This window comes from Rhinolophus hipposideros (assembly GCF_964194185.1).
Source record: "Rhinolophus hipposideros genome assembly, chromosome: 9".
NCBI lineage: Eukaryota > Metazoa > Chordata > Mammalia > Chiroptera > Rhinolophidae > Rhinolophus > Rhinolophus hipposideros.
In genome coordinates this window covers 64968341-64986161 of record NC_138055.1, presented here as the reverse complement: position 1 = coordinate 64986161, position 17821 = coordinate 64968341, and the positions used below count along the sequence as shown (strand labels likewise).

The 17821-nt window shown below is 36.4% G+C and overlaps 1 protein-coding gene across 1 annotated transcript; it reads left to right on the top strand.

Moving 5' to 3' along the window:
- Nucleotides 1-331: 331 nt before the first annotated feature.
- IL26 (interleukin 26) lies at nt 332-16294 on the top strand (the record flags this gene model as incomplete). The annotated part of the gene is made up of 5 exons (XM_081059601.1): nt 332-502; nt 590-646; nt 820-954; nt 16062-16127; nt 16208-16294. The coding sequence occupies 5 exons, from the start codon at nt 332-334 to the stop codon at nt 16292-16294; spliced, it is 516 nt and encodes a 171-aa protein (XP_080915727.1).
- Between the last annotated feature and the right edge of the window lie 1527 nt (nt 16295-17821).

The following is a 17821-nucleotide window of genomic DNA, read 5'->3' as shown; positions in this document are numbered from 1 at the left end:
TAAGATAATGAAATCTATTGTGATATGCAGCTGAAGTTCTAGCTTTTATTTTTTGGAACTGAGGCCCCAACCTTACCAGTAAATTGGAGCTTTTACTTAACTTCACAGCTGGTGTGGTCAACATTTTTTGATTATGAAGCAACTTCTAAAAAAACAGAGCGGGCAAAGCAATCTTCCTCTGTCTAAACTGTAAGTTATCTTCCATAGCATCTCATCAGAGAGGCAGCCTTGAGGGCTAACTAAAATAAGTAGGTTATCTTCTCATCAAACCAACACAAATGACTCTTCTCTCTGCTGTGAGTGACACTGGCCCAGAGTGAGGTGGAGGGAAATGTGGGTGAATTGCATTTTGAGGTCTGGATTGCTGTTTGTCACTCTGTCGCTTGCTATTGCCAAGTGCAAGCAATCTTCCTTCGCCAAAAGTTGTTACCCAAGGGGAACACTGTCCCAAGCTGTTGACATGCTCTATGTCAAGGCATCATGGCTCAAAGCAACAATTCCAGTAAGTATTAGGCTCTGCTTAGAATAATGTCCATTCAAGGACACCTATAATTCCGGACAAAACTTATTTCTCTTTGTTTTATTGTAGGAAGACCGCATAAAAAATATACGATTATTAAAAAAGGACACAAAAAAATTATTTATGGTAAGCCAGAGGGTCTTTTTTTATTTTCATGTTCCTACTTGTCTGATGCTTTTTTCCTTGCATTTAAATTTTTTCCGATGGTCATTAAGTAATAAATAGGAGGATATTTCAGTGACATTTTGTAATAACTATTCTTCATTTACCTTATGCAATTTCTTATATCTTATTTATAGAAAAACTGCAGATTCCGAGAACAACTTCTGTCCTTCTTTATGGAATATGTTTTTGGTAAACTCCAATTGCAAGTTTGTAAGGAAATACACTTTGTGGAAGAATTTCATAGCCTTAGGCAGAAATTGAGCCGCTGTGTAAGTATGCACAGCAAATATGGTGAGTTTGATCTTAAAAACCTATCTAGAAAATAGCATGTATGAAGCTGTCTGCACACCAAAGGGTGAGTAAAAGAGGCTTTTTAATTGTTGGCTTATAGTTCAAATGGAGAGTTCATCACCAGGGAAACAGAGTCAAATAACCATGCATAACTCAGAATGTCTCTATTTACTATTTCTTAAGGAATGGTGGTTCATAAAACATTGAAGAGAGCTAAAATAGCGTGGAATGCTTTTCAAATATTTATTAAATTTTTATCATTCCCTCTTTATGATTCCCAAGTAATTCATTCATTCATTTAATAAATATTTCTTAAGTACCCGCTGTGTGCCAAACACTACTCTAAAAAGTTTTCTTTCTTTCTTTCTTTCTTTCTTTCTTTCTTTCTTTCTTTCTTTCTTTCTTTCTTTCTTTCTTTCTTTCTTTCTTTCTTTCTTTCTTTCTTTCTTTCTTTCTTTCTTTCTTTCTTTCTTTCCTTTCTCTCTCTCTCTCTCTCTCTCTCTCTCTCTCTCCCTCCCTCCCTCCCTCCCTCCCTCCGTCCCTCTTTCCTTCCCTTCTTTCCTTCCTTCCTTCCTTCCTTCCTTCCTTTCCCATATTGATACAAGATTTTATTATTTATAATATTATAAATATTATAATCTGCCCTTATAATATAATCTGCTCTTTTCTTATTTATTTATCTGTTTTTTATGCTTATATTCTTTTTAAGGCATGGTCTCAGTCAAACTTTAAAAAAAGGGTATTATGTGTTCTTTGGTATCTAAATTATTTAATACTGCGTTGTGGTCACTGTCACTGTTAGCAATGGGGAATTAAGAAGATAAAAGTGACCACAATCTGTGCAATATGTTCATTTGACTCTATAGAGAGTTTGGAATATTTTCTGGGACTTTGTTTGGGTTCCAAGTATGCTTTCTGCAGCCTCCTGCAGTTGTACCTTGCAGGTGCTGCAAAGGTGAGGCAGTGATGATAATTGCAGTCCTTGGGATGACAGATAGAACAGAGCTCTTTACTCTTGGGCGTGATGGTCATTGAGGCTTAAACATTGGGCAGTTGGAAGTAGACATTTATATAGAGGCTGCCAAAAAATGTATACACTTTTAAGAAAGGAAAAAAAACTATTAAAATTGTAATGCTCAATATATACCAATAACAAAAGATGAATACAAGTCACGTTTGACTTCTGCAATTACAAGAGGTGCTCAAAATGGTTACCATCAGCGTCCAGACGTTTCTGATTATGGTGAACTACCACTTGAGCAACGTTGACCAAAGTGTCCACTTGTACACATTTTTTTGGCACCCCTGGTATTTTAAAAGTTAGGATATATTTTTCTTGTAGTCTTTGAAGGTGCTTGGGAACCCAAATTGCAGTCCACAGTACAGAGGCATTTTATGAGGGTGAGCTGGTCAGTTAGGGAAAAAAAAAGGCCAATGAATTTATGTTGTTTTTCTTTGGTTAGTTTGTGCTTAAGTTATGTCCTTGTTTGGGACTTCAGTTGCATGGCTTTTCATAAACTTTCTCATTCCATTAAAATAATGACAATAATTTAAAAAAATTACAAACTGGTACTTCTTTGTAGAATACAGAGAGAATGCTCTGGGTTAGTTCCCTTGTCTGACATAACGGAGAGGCCCTCACTTATCTTTGGTTTATTCTATACTTAACCTATGAAGTCATCTTATTAAGATAATGAATAGTATAATCTGTTAAATTTAAACTGAATTATTATATAGTTTTATATTTCATTTGGCTCCCATGATTGTTATATCCAGTAAGAGAGGTTTCACCACTAAAAGCCTTGAAGAAGACAAGAATAATCCATTGAAAGACTTGATATTGGGGCAAATAGAGACCTATGGCAGTCAGTATGGGCTAGGGTGGAATTATCCAAAAGAACAAGCAAGCTGATCCCATTTCAGTATCTGGAAACAGGGATTCTGCTCAGTCTTGGTTTTTTTTTTTTTTTTTTTTTTTAAGTAACTTCTGTTTCTCTTTTTGCTAGAGATCTTGGTTTCTCTTTGTTCATGCTATCCATTGTATTAACCGTCCAAGTTAATTTAATGTTATTCTAAATGAAGTTTATTCTAAATGGTGAGGCACTAGAAGAAATCCTTGCCTGAAACAGTACAGTGTACCTGGACACCTGGAACCACCCCCCAAACTATGTCTGGTTTTTTGTTTGTTTTGTTTTGTTTTGTTTTGTTTTTACAATTGATTTGGTTTCCTTGGCTCAAATAGCTAGAAAACACCTAATGACATTTATAACCAAAACCAAGCAATGTTCTAGATGAAAAACTTAGAAAACATACAACTGTCTAGGAACTCTGGTTTTCCTTGATGTGTGTTTTGAAATTTTTTCCTAAAGGGGCTTCAATCTGTTAATAGACATGCTTCTTTCAGGGACTTGGGCCCCAGCGGCATCAGAGTAGCTTGGCACTTCTGGCTGGCTGTGGTGTTTTACCAAAGTGGCTGGCTCCCCCTTATGGCCAGACGCGAATACAACATCCAATCAACCTCTCCAGAGGCCACCTAACTTTGGGGCTGTACTTCCATTCTCCCACCTGAAACCACCATTGTTAGCGTCAGTTGATTTGTCTCAGAAGCTATGGAGTTCATGCCCTGCGTGTATCAACCACCTCTGGGAAACTGAAAAAGAAAGTTTGAGGATCAGCCTGAGCTTTGGAAAACCTCAGACTTTTTGCTTTAGGGAAATAGGTACTGGCCTTGCGTTTAATCTTTTGGCCAATCATAATTTTATATTTTTGGAAACAGAAGCTGATATCTGTTTAATGTAAATTTACTGAGCATCTGTTCTAGGTGGAATTCTAAGTTAGTAGTTGGGGCAGGGTTTAGCAGGAAGAAGTTATAAACTACGAAGTAGGTGATATTAGCTGAAATGTGATATTAATAAAAAATGGGCAATAAATATAGTCAATATCTAAACAGTCAAGTAAGAAGTAATTACACTTGCTGTATTTTCCCTGTTGTCTTTGCTAGTGGGGGTTGTTATGGGGAAAAAAAAGCAGTAAAACACAAATGTTGCCCTCTAGGAGTTTTGCTGTGTGTGTGTGTGTTGTGTGTGTGTGTGTGTGTGTGTGTGTGTACACGTATGCACTGCTAAGGAGGATTCTAGGGGAAAGGAAGGGAAGGGCAAGGTAACTTCACAAACAATAATAACAAGAGGAAGAAAGTAAAATCCCTGTAATAATAGGGTTAGCAAAGCTTGGGGATTCACACCTTTGCTAGTACTACTCAAGTCTAAATGGAGCAGGACCTTTTTCAAGGAGGGACTTTGAGAGGGGCCCTGAGTTCTGTGGGTTCTATTGCTACTACAGAATCTCCACACATTTCAAAACTGGTCCAAGGCTTCTTCCATGGTTCAGAAACAGGCAGAAATGGCCCAATCCCCGTTTCCAGATTCCAGAACTCTGTACTAATGCTTAGTTAGGTTAGTTAGGGTCTAAATAGGATTTAGAAGGGTTGATTAAAAACAACAACATTGCATTCCAGAGTTAAATGCTGTCTGAATTTGAAATATTTGACGTATATACAGAATTTTGGCTTTTTTCCTTTTAAAGGTTTTCGCTATGATTTGTTTTAAGCAATTCAATTATGATGTGCATTGGTATAGTTCCTTTATGTTCCTTGTGCGTGGAGTTAATTGAAATTCATGCATCTGTAGGTTTCAGTTTTCATGAACTCTGGAAATGTTTTGGCTATTATTTATTCAAAAATTATTTCTGTACCTTCTTCTAGCTCTTTATTTTTTGAAACTCTAATTGCATATACATCAAGCCATTGGAAGTTGTCCCACAGTTCACTGCTTCTGTGCTTTTCAGTCTTTTTCTGTGGATAGTTTCCATTGTGGATACTTTCTATTGCTACATCTTCAAGTTCACTAATCTTTCCTTCTGCAGTGTTTTACCTAATATTAATCTTATATTTTTTATCTTAGACATGGTAGTTTCTGTTTCTGGAAGTCTGAATTGGGTCTTTTTAATAATATTCATTTTCTTACTTAACATGATCAATCTTTCCTCTAGCTTCTAGAACATGTAGAATAATTTACATTAGCCCTTTTAATACTTTTGTCTATAATTTTAACATTTGTGTCAGTTCAATTACTTGATTTTTCACCACATTATGAGTTATATTTTCCTGCTTCTGTGCATGCCTGGTAATTTTTGATTGGATGTCAGACATAAATTTTACCTTCTTGGGTCCTATATATTTTTTGTATTCCTATAAATATTCTTGAACTTTGTTTTGGAAGAGAGTTAAATTGCTCGAAAAAATTTGATTATTTAAGATCTTGTTTTTAAGTTTTGTTAGGAACAATGCATTGTTTAATTTAGTGCTAATTTTGCCCCTCTACTGAGTCAACACATTTCTGTGAGCTTTACTCAGATCCTTGTAATTTCTCTTTCCCCTCTCCTCTCTCTGTCTCTCCTTCTTCTTGCAATTTATTTGTTAAAGAAATTGGGTAATTTGTTTTACAAAGTGTCTTATTGTCTGTATTTTGCTGATTGCATTTTCATAGACTCATTTAATATAGTCTTTTCTTTATTTTCCATATATTGGTAATTACATATAGAGACTTGATTAGATTCGGGCTTGATGTTTTGGTTATATTACTTCATAGGCAGCATTGTGTACTTTTATAAAGAGGCACATAATATATGGCATCTATTTTTATGATGTTAGCAGTCATTGGTGATTATTGTCTAAATCTACTCATAATACACTGTAAAATGATACTTTTAAAACTCTATTATATTTTACTTATAAGAGGGGAAATGCTATAAACAGAATCTACCTCTTACTATTTGGCTGTCCTGAGGAACTTATCATATAACAAAGGCAGGGAAAACACTTAATTCTTTTTCTTTACTTAGTTTTCAATATAAGGAATTAATTTTCTAACACTCTTCCAAAGGTTGTCAATGAGTTGTTATTTTCTTAGTTTCATTATTAACTCATGGACTTAAATTATTTTTCATTTTTGAGAGGTCTTCTGATTTCTATAAGCAACCTGTCTTTTGGGTTTCTTTGCAAGACTATTGAGATTGGAATCTTCTTAAGCCACTCTTAAGTCTATCACGATAGACTCCAAGGTCTTAAGTCCCATATCACTCACTATATTTGAATATTATCTCCTTATTTCTGGTAACATTCTAAGCATTTTGAGGAACCTAATAAAATATTATATTTTTAAATTAATCGGATTTCAGTAATTCAGATAGTATAATTGTTCAAAGAAAGTTAAGCTATGGTTAACATAAACATCTTTATTTTTATAATCTTTGCTAATCATGGTATTTGGCTAAATGGTATTTGGAAAGCTGACCTATGTATATGTAAGAAGACATTTTAAAGATTTTTATAGAACTCAAATACTCTCAGATTTGAAAGGAATTTAGCAATTGCTTAGTTAAATTCACAAAATAATTTGCCTAATTGCTAGTAATCAAGGTTGAAACTGAAAAAAAGATTCCATTAACTTTCAAGATTTCATCATATACTTTAATTAACATTTTGAGAGCCTAAGTAACTGATACTTAGAGAGATGCATTTCTTTATATTGTGTGTAATTAACTTTAAAGGCTAATAAATCTTAGCAAATAGAATACTTGTATCTTGATTTCTTGCAGTGTGTTTGATAAGTAATTTGTATCATCAATTACACTAGCTTATCAACTTGTGAAGCATTGCTAATTATTTATCCTTGTAATTTCAAATATTTTTAATTGTAATTGGTTGAACTGATGAAACTAGAAGTAGGGAATGAGACAAACCCTGTTTTATTGTTTCATTAATTCCAAAGTCCAAATCCTGTCTTTATCAATATCAATAATCTCATTTTTTGGTTGTTGAAAGGATTAAATGAGATAATATGTAATAGTTCTGCAAAATTGTTAGTGTCTTTTCTTATTGCTTTCCATACACAGAACACTAACTTTCTTCTAATTACATTTTCTCAACAATTTATAAGGAGTGATTTCCCTAAATAATCAAATACTTTTTAAATGCCTATTGTGAGTGTTAACTTGCATTATGTGCATAATTTATAGTATCACTTTAACTTAAAGATAATGAGATTATTTATGAGTAATTAGTTTTAATCTTGGTAAATATATTTTCTAATTATATCATAGAATCTTTTTGCTGGCAAATCCATTCTTTGGTTAATGATGTATAACATCTCTGTCAAAATTATGCTCTATCACTGCATGTGCTAAATTGCATGGACTTATTCTTTTTTTAAATTGAGATATAATTGACATATAACATTATATTACTTTCAAGTGTACAGCATAGTGATTTGATATTTGTATCAATTATGAAATGATCACCACAATAAGTCTAGTTAACATTCCATGCATGGACTTATTCTGATGAATGATAATTACCCTGAGAATTTTAAAATATCTGCAATAAAGTTATTCTACCTTAATATCTGTATGTATTTTAGGTAGTTTTAAAGTCTTCCTATGTTTTTCTATTGTTGGAATGTGGAGAAATCTTTTACAAGGGTCTAGATAATTATAAGTAAGTGAGATTATATATACTTACTTATATCAAATGATTCTGTTAGTTACAGATAATACGGAAATAGGATAATGTTTTGTAAACTCTTCTGATATATAGTTACTCAGGTATTGGACATCTGTCTTTGCTTTTTTAAAAATCAAATGTCTGATGATGAATTTGCTTTTGAAGAGAGACACTGGAGATAGTTTTTCCTCTTTCCATACAACCATATTGGTTGCAAATATGGTCATGCTTTCTTCCAATAATCCTAATTTAAAATTTTTCTTTCTCAATTTCCTATAATCCTTTTCTAGTCGCAGTAGGTTTGGTGATATCCTAGTGTCTATACTTTTGCCAAACTAACATAAAATTTTTAAAAGTCTATTTTCAAAACAGGTTACACTACTGTATGTTTCTCAATTGTTATTTTAAATGTACCCAGAAAATATTTGTAAGACCTCACATGAAAAACTTCAAAAAATTAATTAATAAGACTTGCTTAAAAATCTACATCTGCTTGGAGATCCAAGATGGCAGAGTAGATAAATGCTGTGCTTGCCTCATTCTGTGAACACATCAAAATTAAAACCAAATTATTCAACAATCAACCTGGAGAACCATCTGAAGCCTAGCTATACTAAGAATATAAAGAAGAATATATAGAATAAGCTAAGAATATATAGAATAGATATAGAATATATAGAATAAACTAAGAATATAAAGAAGAATATAAAGAAGAACTCATAACTAAGAATATAAAGAAGAAGCCATGTCAAGACTGGTAGGAGGGCTGGAGATGCAGAATGAGCAGTCCCACACTTCTGTGTGGTGGTTGAAAATCAGGAGAGATATCGTGACCACGGAGGTTCCCACTGGAAGAGCAAGAGACTCCAGCCCCACACCAGGCTCCCCAGCCGGAAATACTGGTGCTAAGAAGAGGAGCCCCCACATCAGTCTGTGAAAAACAGTGGGGATTCCAATTGTCCAGGTGGAAAAGAAGGCTGCAGAAAATCCAGAAATCCTCTTAAAAGGTCTGTGCACAGACTCACTTGCTCATAGGCACTCACCCTGGGCTACAGTGGAAGGACAGTGACTCGGGGCTTTGGAGACATATGGGAAAGACTGAGTTGCGTAACTTTGGGACAAGGACTAGAGGGACAGTTGCCATTTTCACTGTGTGGGCTCCCTCTCCTGTGAAGCTGGCAAGTGGGCACCATCTTTCATGTGTTGAGCAACCTGCCACACCCATGGCCAAATCTGAATCTGTTTTATCAGTGGCTGAACCTTATGGAAGCTGGAAGATGGCAGCAGGCCTTGGAGTGTCCTGGCTTTTTGTGAGGGTACCCCAGATCTGATACTGGTGCAGTCATCCTCGGTTCACGGCATGGCCTCTCCTATGTGCCTCCAGTTCCAGCAGAGGCAGTGATCAGCTGTGGATCCCTTTGTGGCTCTTATCAGGTAGTCTCTGGCTGTTGGTAACTTCATAGGCAGTTGGTAACTTTGACCTGCACCAGAGCCCTTCCCAAGAAGGGACCAACATACCTGGAGGTTGGCTTCAGTTCACAGCAGAGCACAACCTGATTAGCCCTACAAGTGGGACACCTGAAAGGCAGTCTCAACAGGTACCAGAGCCAGGTGGGGTGAATCTCACTGCATGGGGTTAGCCCCCCCACAGCAGCCTGTAAGCTGTGGGCATGGCCAAACCTCTCAGCCAGTCAGCCTGAGGGTCAATCCCACCCACTGATGTGCCAAAAGCAATCAAGCCTCAACTATCACAGGAGGGCACACACAACCCACACAAGGGACACTCCTGGAGTACCCAGAGCAGGTGACCACAGAGAGACTGTTCCATGGGACCCACAGGACACCTACTACATAACGCCACTAAGCCAAGACTGGGAGACATAGCGGATCTACTTAATACATAGAAAGAAACACAGAGAGCAGCCAAAATGTGGAAACAAAGATGTGTCCCAAATTAAAGAATAGGAGAAAACTCCAGAAAAATAACTAATTGAAATGGAGGCAAGCAACCTACCATAGACAAAGTACAAAAATGGTTATAAGAATGCTTAAGGAACTTAGTGAGAACTTCATTAAAGCAATAGCAAGCATAAAAAGGACATAGAAACCACAAAAAAGAACCAGTCAGAAATGAAGAATATAATAACTGAAATGAAGAATACACTAGAAGGAATCAACAGACTAGATGAGGCAGAGATTTGAATCAATAATTTGCAAGACAAGGTAGCAGAAAACACCCAATTGGAACAGAAAAATAAATCCAAAAAAAAAATGAGGAAGTTTAAGCGACCTGTGGGACAACATCAAGCACAAGAATATTTTCATGATAGGGGTACCAGAAGAAGAAGAGAGAAAGCAAGATCTTGAGAACCTATTTGAAGAAATAATGACTGAAAACTTTCCTAACCTGGTGAAGGAAATAGAAATGCAAGTCTGGGAAGCACAGAGAGTCCCAACCAGAATGAACCCAAACAGGCCCACACCTAGACATATTATAATTAAAATGGCAAAGGTTAAAGACAAAGAGAGAATCCTAAAAGCAGCAAGAGAAAGGCAAACTAGTTACTTACAAGGGAGCTCTAATAAGACTGCCATCTAATTTCTCAACAGAAACTTTGCAGGCCAGAAGGGACTTGCAGAAAATATTCAATGTGATGAAAGGCATGGACCTACAACCAGGACTACTCTACCCAGCAAGACTATCATTTAAAATTTAAGGGGAGATAAAGAGCTTCCCAGACAAGAAAAACTAAAGGAGTTCCTCACCACCAAACCAGTATTACAAGTAATCATAGAGGGACTTCTTTAAGATGGAAAAAAAAGATAAAAAATATGAATAATAAAATGGGAATAACTACATATCTATCAATAATTACTTTCAATGTACATAGATTAAATGCTCCAATGGATAAGAACACAAGACCCTTACATATGCTGCCTACAAGAGACTCATTTAAGATTGAAAAACACACAGACAATGAAAGTAAATGAATGGAAAAAGTTATTTCATAAAAACGAAAACAAAAACAACAAAACAAGGTGGGGTAGTGATACAGACAAAATAGACTTCAAAACAAAGGCTATAACAAGAGACAAAGAAGGATCCAATAATCTCACTTCTGGGTATTTATCTGAAGAAACCCAAAATGCTACCTTGAAGGGACATGTCTCCCAACTCCTTGTCTCGGAGTTGGGAGACAAGGTGGAAAAGGTGAAGGGTTTAAGTAGTACAAGTTGGTAGTTACAAAATAGTTATGGGGATATAAAGCAAAGCATAGGGAACATAGTCAATAATGTGGTAATAACTATAATAGGTATAGTGTCAGGTACTAGACTAGGCAGGGGGATCACTTCAGAAATTATACAAATGTCTAACCACTATGCTGTACACCTGAAATTAATACAAAATAATATTGAACGTCAACTATAATTGAAGTATTAAAATGGAGGGAAAAAGTGAAGGGCAATAAAAAGTCCATATCTCCAGGTGTAAAACAACTAAGTCATGGCAATGCGATGTACAGCATGGGGAATATAGCCAATAATATTGTGACAGCATAGTACAGTATCAGATGGTTGCTGGACTTATCATGGTGATCACTTCTTTAGGTATATAAATGTTGAAAACCATAGTGTACACCTGAAACTGATATAATGTATGTTGGCTATATTTTTAAATAAAAATCTTAAAATAAATAAATAGATAAATAAACAAATACCTCTTTTTCCTGCACCACTACCAAATCTACATCTGCTGTCATACAATAAAATATAATTCATTTACCCTTTAATCCTTTATCATTTATATTTTTTAGGAATGAAAGTTTCAAGAATCCAAGGCTATGGCCAGAGTGGAACTATCTTAACCATTATGGTTAACTATTAAAAACAAACCAAAACAAAACAAAATCCAAACCCCAAACAAAGCAAAACAAAAAAGGATGGTTACAAATTGGTCTGAAGTTTTATGTGGAGGTTTAGAAAGATAAAATCTTATGTGTGGTTTTGTACTCCTCCAGTGGTTGTGAGAATATGACATATAATAGGAGATAGTATAATAAAACTCTTTTAATAGAAAGGATTTGTTGTTCTTTGTGAGAATACAATATGAGCAGTTAAATTCTCTGAGGGAATGTATCATGTGTAGCTGTCCACTCATTAACTCAAGTATTTCATTTTCTCAGAATTATCAGTGGAAAGAAATTTTTCATTTTTGCTTTAGCTATCATACACAATCCAAATTTGTAATAATTTTCAAGTATGTGAGGCTACTGAGGACACAAATGAAGGATTGTATTATTTGTTCATCCGATTGTTTTAAACAGCTTTTAGGGTCACTAATGCCTAGGACATACTTCAAACTATTATTAAACCAGTGCCCCGAAGCCATATACTGATGTCTGCATTTCTTTCATTGATTCATGCACTAAACAAACATTTGTTAAGTATCTAGTATATGCTGAACACTATTCCAGATGCTAAGGATTCAACAAAGATTGACAGATAATATAATATCTCTGTCCTTATAAAACTCCTTGAAAATGCTTTCAGCCAGTTTGAGCTCGTCGCAGATTGTGGTAGGTGCTGAGAAGGGAGCACACGGGAGGATGTGTGGCAGCAGCAGGACTGGAAGTTAGGGGCCGTACCTTAGACAGTTGAGGCTGGGATTTCAGCTGAGACCTGCAGGGTGTTTAATTCACCTCTGCTCTCTCCAGCCTTGGAACAGCGAGTGTGCTTGCTTCCTCTGCTGACTCGTTCCTTCTCCCTGCCTTTTCCACTCTCTCTCACTCACCTTGCAAGATGGAAGTCACTTGTTTTCTTCTTCTGGAAGCCGCCTGATATTCCACAGTCAGATTGCCATCTGCTCTCTCTCCCAGAACAATTGATTTTTTTTTTTTAAATCACAGTATCTATCACATATTGTAATTTTGCATCACTGTCTGTCTCAGTAGATTGTAAGCTAACACTTGTGCCCTAAGGCAATTTTCATCATGTAGGGAGTCTTATAAATTAAATAAATCAATGCTATTGGGCAGAGACGCTATTGTATGCCTAGGGTATAGTAAGTACGCAATGAAAATGTATTGACTTAATGATTAATGATTAGGCCTTGTGTTCGTTATTCTATGACTATTTCACACTTTTCTTTGAGCTGGTCTCTAGTTATTCTAACCTTACTAATACATTGCCTCTAATCTAGATCACATCTGCTTTGATTGAGTTAGTCAAAATATTCAGCCATTCTTACAATAAAACTGATGACCCTTTGTTGTACATTCTGTTTTCAGTAAATGCAGGTATACACTGAAATATAAGGTAAAGGAAATCATTCTTTTATAAATTCCTCCTTCCAAGCAAAGCAATCAGAATCATGGCAGTAAAATCTGGCTGCCCTACTGGGTCGGTAAACATATTTGCAACAGTGAGGAAAATGAGAACCTTCTGGGCCAGATCTTTACTAGGGGTCATTTATAGTGAACAGAGCTAAAGGCTCCAGAAAGCATCACATAAACCAGCACAGCTCTAGTGGCAACACTGGAATTCATAAGTGTTTTTGTTTTATTTTAATTAAGGAATTAATGCCAAACTTTGTTTTTCTCTTTGCTCTTCTTAGAGTAACATGTGCCTTAGACGGAGTGAGGTCAGAATCCTACTTTCCACCCTGCTGTAGGATGCAGATCAAAGTTCTCTGGGCAGAGGCCATAGTGAACAGGAAGGCCTTAATGATACGTAACGTCTGTAATGTCCAGAATTTAGTGGGCTTCTCTGGCCTCCCATTTTCAGTGTTAAATCTTTAAATCCTAACACATGCATATTTAATATTGTGTCATGTGTCTTGCTTCTTCTGTGCTTTGTAATTGATCATCACATCTAAGAACTTTGATATAGTGCCTTGGAATCAGGCAAGTATTGATTCTCCTGTTCACTGAGTCTCCTTTTTTCGAAATGCAAGACTCGGGCCAACCATTTTTATGTTAGATAATTTCAGGCTAGAAGGATTTAGTATCTAATCAAACTCTCCGTTTATTAAATAATGGGCAGACTTCTCTAAATTCTCTCCTTGTGTACTATCTTGGCTGTAATTAGACTCAGTATTTCTAGAATTTTCTTTTGTAGTTCCAATCTGAAAACAAATGAACGAAAAAAGCGCACACACAACACACACAGGGTATCTTCTTTTGTTTATTATCACATTGTTCATTTTCAGGTTGAAGTCTCTCTCTCTCTCTCTCTCTCTCTCTCTCTCTCTCTCTCTCTCTCTTTTTCTCTCTCTCTGTCTCTCTCTATCAATCAGCTTAGTCTTTTAAAGCTATTCTCAACATTTCTCCTGTGTAATACAGAGCAGAGACCTTTAACTTAATCTCTCTTTGGAACTGGATTTTTGAAGGTTTAAATAAGAGACTTGCTTAGGTGGAATATCTTTTCTGTTATGCTGTTTTGTTCAGTATGATATAGTGGTTTTAGATAGACTCTGGAGTCAGAATACTTGGGTTCAGAGCTCAGCTTTTCCACTTACTGTGTGAACATAGGCAGAATATTAACATATATGCTTTCATTTCCCAGTCTGTAAAATGAGGGTAATAATAGTACTTACCTCATAGGGTTGGTGTGAGGACTGAATAAATTAATATAATTAAAACCGTCAGATTAGTGCCTGGCACAAAATTCTAACATAATACATGTTGACTATTTTTATTTTTACCTAACAATCTCAGTATTTCTGTTTTCACTTGAAGAAGAATTGGGGTAAGAAGAGAGCTCCCAGAACTGCTGAATTTTTACTTTCTAATATTGATCTTGTATTTTGTTAATTTTCCAATCTACATCTATTTCATTTACTAATCCTGTGTTGCTCATCATTATGTCTTTATTGCCTAGCACATGGCCTAACACACAGTAGGCACTTTAGGAATGTTTGTTTAATGAATGAGTGAATTCTTTCTGACTGTAATCTTTGACATTGGCCACAACTGTCCTGGAGCTCACAGTGTCCGGTCTGGGTTGGAATGTCCTCTTCTTAACTCAGGGCTCTTATCACAGGGAGGTCCAGCCCTGGGCTTATCAATCCTGCAAACTGCATTTTCACTTGAACGTTCTGTGTCTGCAGCTCTTCTATGCCTGATCATCCAAGCTCCTTTCACAACAAGGATCTCTTCCTATGCGGGGTCTGACTTGACGGTAGTGGGGACCCCATTTGGGCAGAGTCACGACATCATCACCACCTTTAAGCCCCTAAAACAGCATTCAAGATATACCTGTTAGATCATGCAGTTATTTGCTATTGATCAGAAAAGAAGCCTGAATGCTGCCCCTTCTCCTCTTTGTGTTCTGGCCTGAAGGGATCTTTTGGTTGATATTGACCATACGTCATTTTTTGAAATAGGTGTTGTCATTTATCTGCGTCCATTTCATGAGTTTTAATTAAATGCTATCTTTATTGATGTGCCTGACACTATTTTGTCACTAGGATAGGACCTCCTGTGATATCTTGGGCAAGTAACTAACCTACTTGGGCCTTAGTTTCCCTTTCTGTAAATTGAAAAGTATTGGCCTATACGATCCCCTTGGTCTATGCCAGAGTTAAGGCTTTGTGAGTCAAAACAAAATAGATAAATGAGATATAGTCGCCCTTTTCTCCCCTTTCCTTTTCTTTAATTAACCCTTTGGAAATTCGTGCGACAATAGAGAATGATGTTAATTTCCTCCTACTTATCTCGTAAGCAATTCCTGTGCTTAGATGGGGTTGGAAATTTCACCTCCTCAAAGGAGACAGGCAGTTTTCCCCAGGCCAGGCTACAAGACATCAGCCTGCTACTTCTCCTAACTAGAAACTAATATTAATTTCCTAGTGCTGTCTCCTGGCAATTGACATCTGAATATTGTACTACGTAATGTAACAGCCAGGGTGACTTTTCAAAAAGTAAAATTTTTTTCTTATCTCGCATGCTACCCACATCTCTCTTGTTTGATTGCTACAGCCGTACTTACTTTCTTTCAGTTTCTAGAAAGCACTTAGTCTTTCCTACTCAGGGCCTTTTGGCACACCTTTTCTTTGTCTGAATTATTCTCTTCTGTACATCCTCTCCAACTATCTCCAGCTTTTTTCTTTTCTTTTTTACCTCTTCATATATCTGGCTCTTTCTAATTTTCCAGATCATAATGTAAATGTCATTCTTAAAAAGAGCCCATCCTAACCACCCAATTAAAAGTAGGTCATTCTTGTAAATCCCTATCATAGAATATCGTGCATTAAAAACACAGCTTTAATAGTAATTTGTCAACTTTAACTTTCTGCTTCTGTTTTTGTTTATCATTTTATTTATCATTTAGCCCCCAAGAAACTGCAAGCTCTATAGGACAGATACCATGTATTACTCTTTTTTGCCAGTGCATATCCATGTCCAGCCCATTATACCTGCTCAATAAATGTTTGCTGAATAATAAATGTTTGCTGAACCGGTGAAAGATTGAGTATTATGAGTGCCTCTTCAACAATATTATCTGTATTTACTGTCGATATCTTAGGTTTCCTGTGCTTCATCAGCTAGAGAGATGAAATCCATTACTAGGATGAAAAAAACACTTTATAGGGTAAGTATTCCAAATCTTTGTTGTTGAATACTTTTTTGAATATGGAAGATTTCTGTTTTAAATCTCTCCTTTATCTGCAGATTGGAAACAGAGGAATCTACAAAGCCATCAGTGAACTGGATATTCTTCTTTCCTGGATTAAACAATACCTGGAAAGCATTAAGTAATGCAAGATGTCAAGTGCATTGATTTGATTGTTATTTTGAAATAGAATGAGAACCACCAAAATTAAATTTATAAGTGTATTTCTTTTTTAAAAAATTTATACATACTGCTGACAGCAGGTTAAATGCTTCAGAATAGACTAGAGGAATTTCATGTAATAAAGTTTTGGAGTGCTTTCATCCTGAATATGTTTTGTTATTCCCAAGTACATTATATAAATTTTGTTTAAAAGTGTATAACCAGAATTAACCCACGTAATATTTATGGAGGGAAAATGACAGATTTCTGGGCTACAATATAATGTTATTGAGGCTTAAATAGATGCTATGCACGAGTATGTGATTTTTGTTTGCTTAAGGGTTTGATGATTACTAATTATGCCCAGTGTTAATTTAGCTACTACCAGGTTTTGATTTTAATTAAGTAAACTGTTCCTTTCTCCTGAATGTTTTTTTTACAAGAGCATGATAGAATTTCATTGAGTAAAATGATAACAAAGAGATCAAGTAGGACACACAAATCAACTAACTGCTTGGAATGGTTTACTGGGAACTCCTTTGATAGATAACCCAAGCCACAAAGACCACAAGTAACTGAGTTGAAATGATACTGGAGCTTGATAATGTTCCTTCTGGGTGCTGTACATTAGGAAAGTCGGTAGACGCCTTGTAAAAGTCTAAATGCAGCTCAAATTGCACCTCAGTAAACTTCTCATACTTTCTAAAAACCTTATTTGCATGGCCAGTATAGGTTGACCATTATTTTGCATTAAACAGACTTTGCTTTGCGGCTATTGGTGTATGAGGCATAGGCAGTTTCAGATAGCAATTTGTGTGACGGCCAGTTTGCTTCCACAAAGTACGCATTGTGCCCCTGCTACACACAGAACTGTGATTTGGTGTTTTGTGATATGAATAGGCAGGGCTTCCCCAAGGCCTTCGTGGATTTTGTCCTCTGCACACCTTCTCTTCATTGCTTTCCCATCATCCCATTCTTCTTTTCAATCATGTGGTCATTATTCTGTTCATTAGCGACTGCCCTCGCTTGGATTTACCTCCTATTTCAAAATTACTTCTTTGATCCCTGCCCCTCCTCCGTTCTTCCTTCCCTATTAACACCCCCTGGTCCCATGTCTTATCTCTACCTGGGACTTCATTCTTAGACAAACCCAAAGGAAGGGAAAGCTGTGGTGAGCAGAGAGGTTTAATGAGGAGGAGACTACAGGACTTTCTCTTTATCTCGCGCTGTTTGTTAATGTAGGGCTTCCCAGTGCAGGCTTCCAGGCCATCAGTAATGGGGCTGCCTTCTTTCTTGATGAATATTCAGAAGAGCTGGGATCTGGGGAATCAGGAATCTATACTCTGGCTTTTCCACAGACCTAAGAAGAGGTGATACCCCCATGGCCACTCATTGCCCCACTTTTACAGTACTCAGATTTTTGTAGGACAGGCACCCCTCACAGCTGAGTTTGTGCTTTCCTTCACAGGGCCCAGAGACTCCAGTCTTGGTTACAAACCATTCATAAGCTG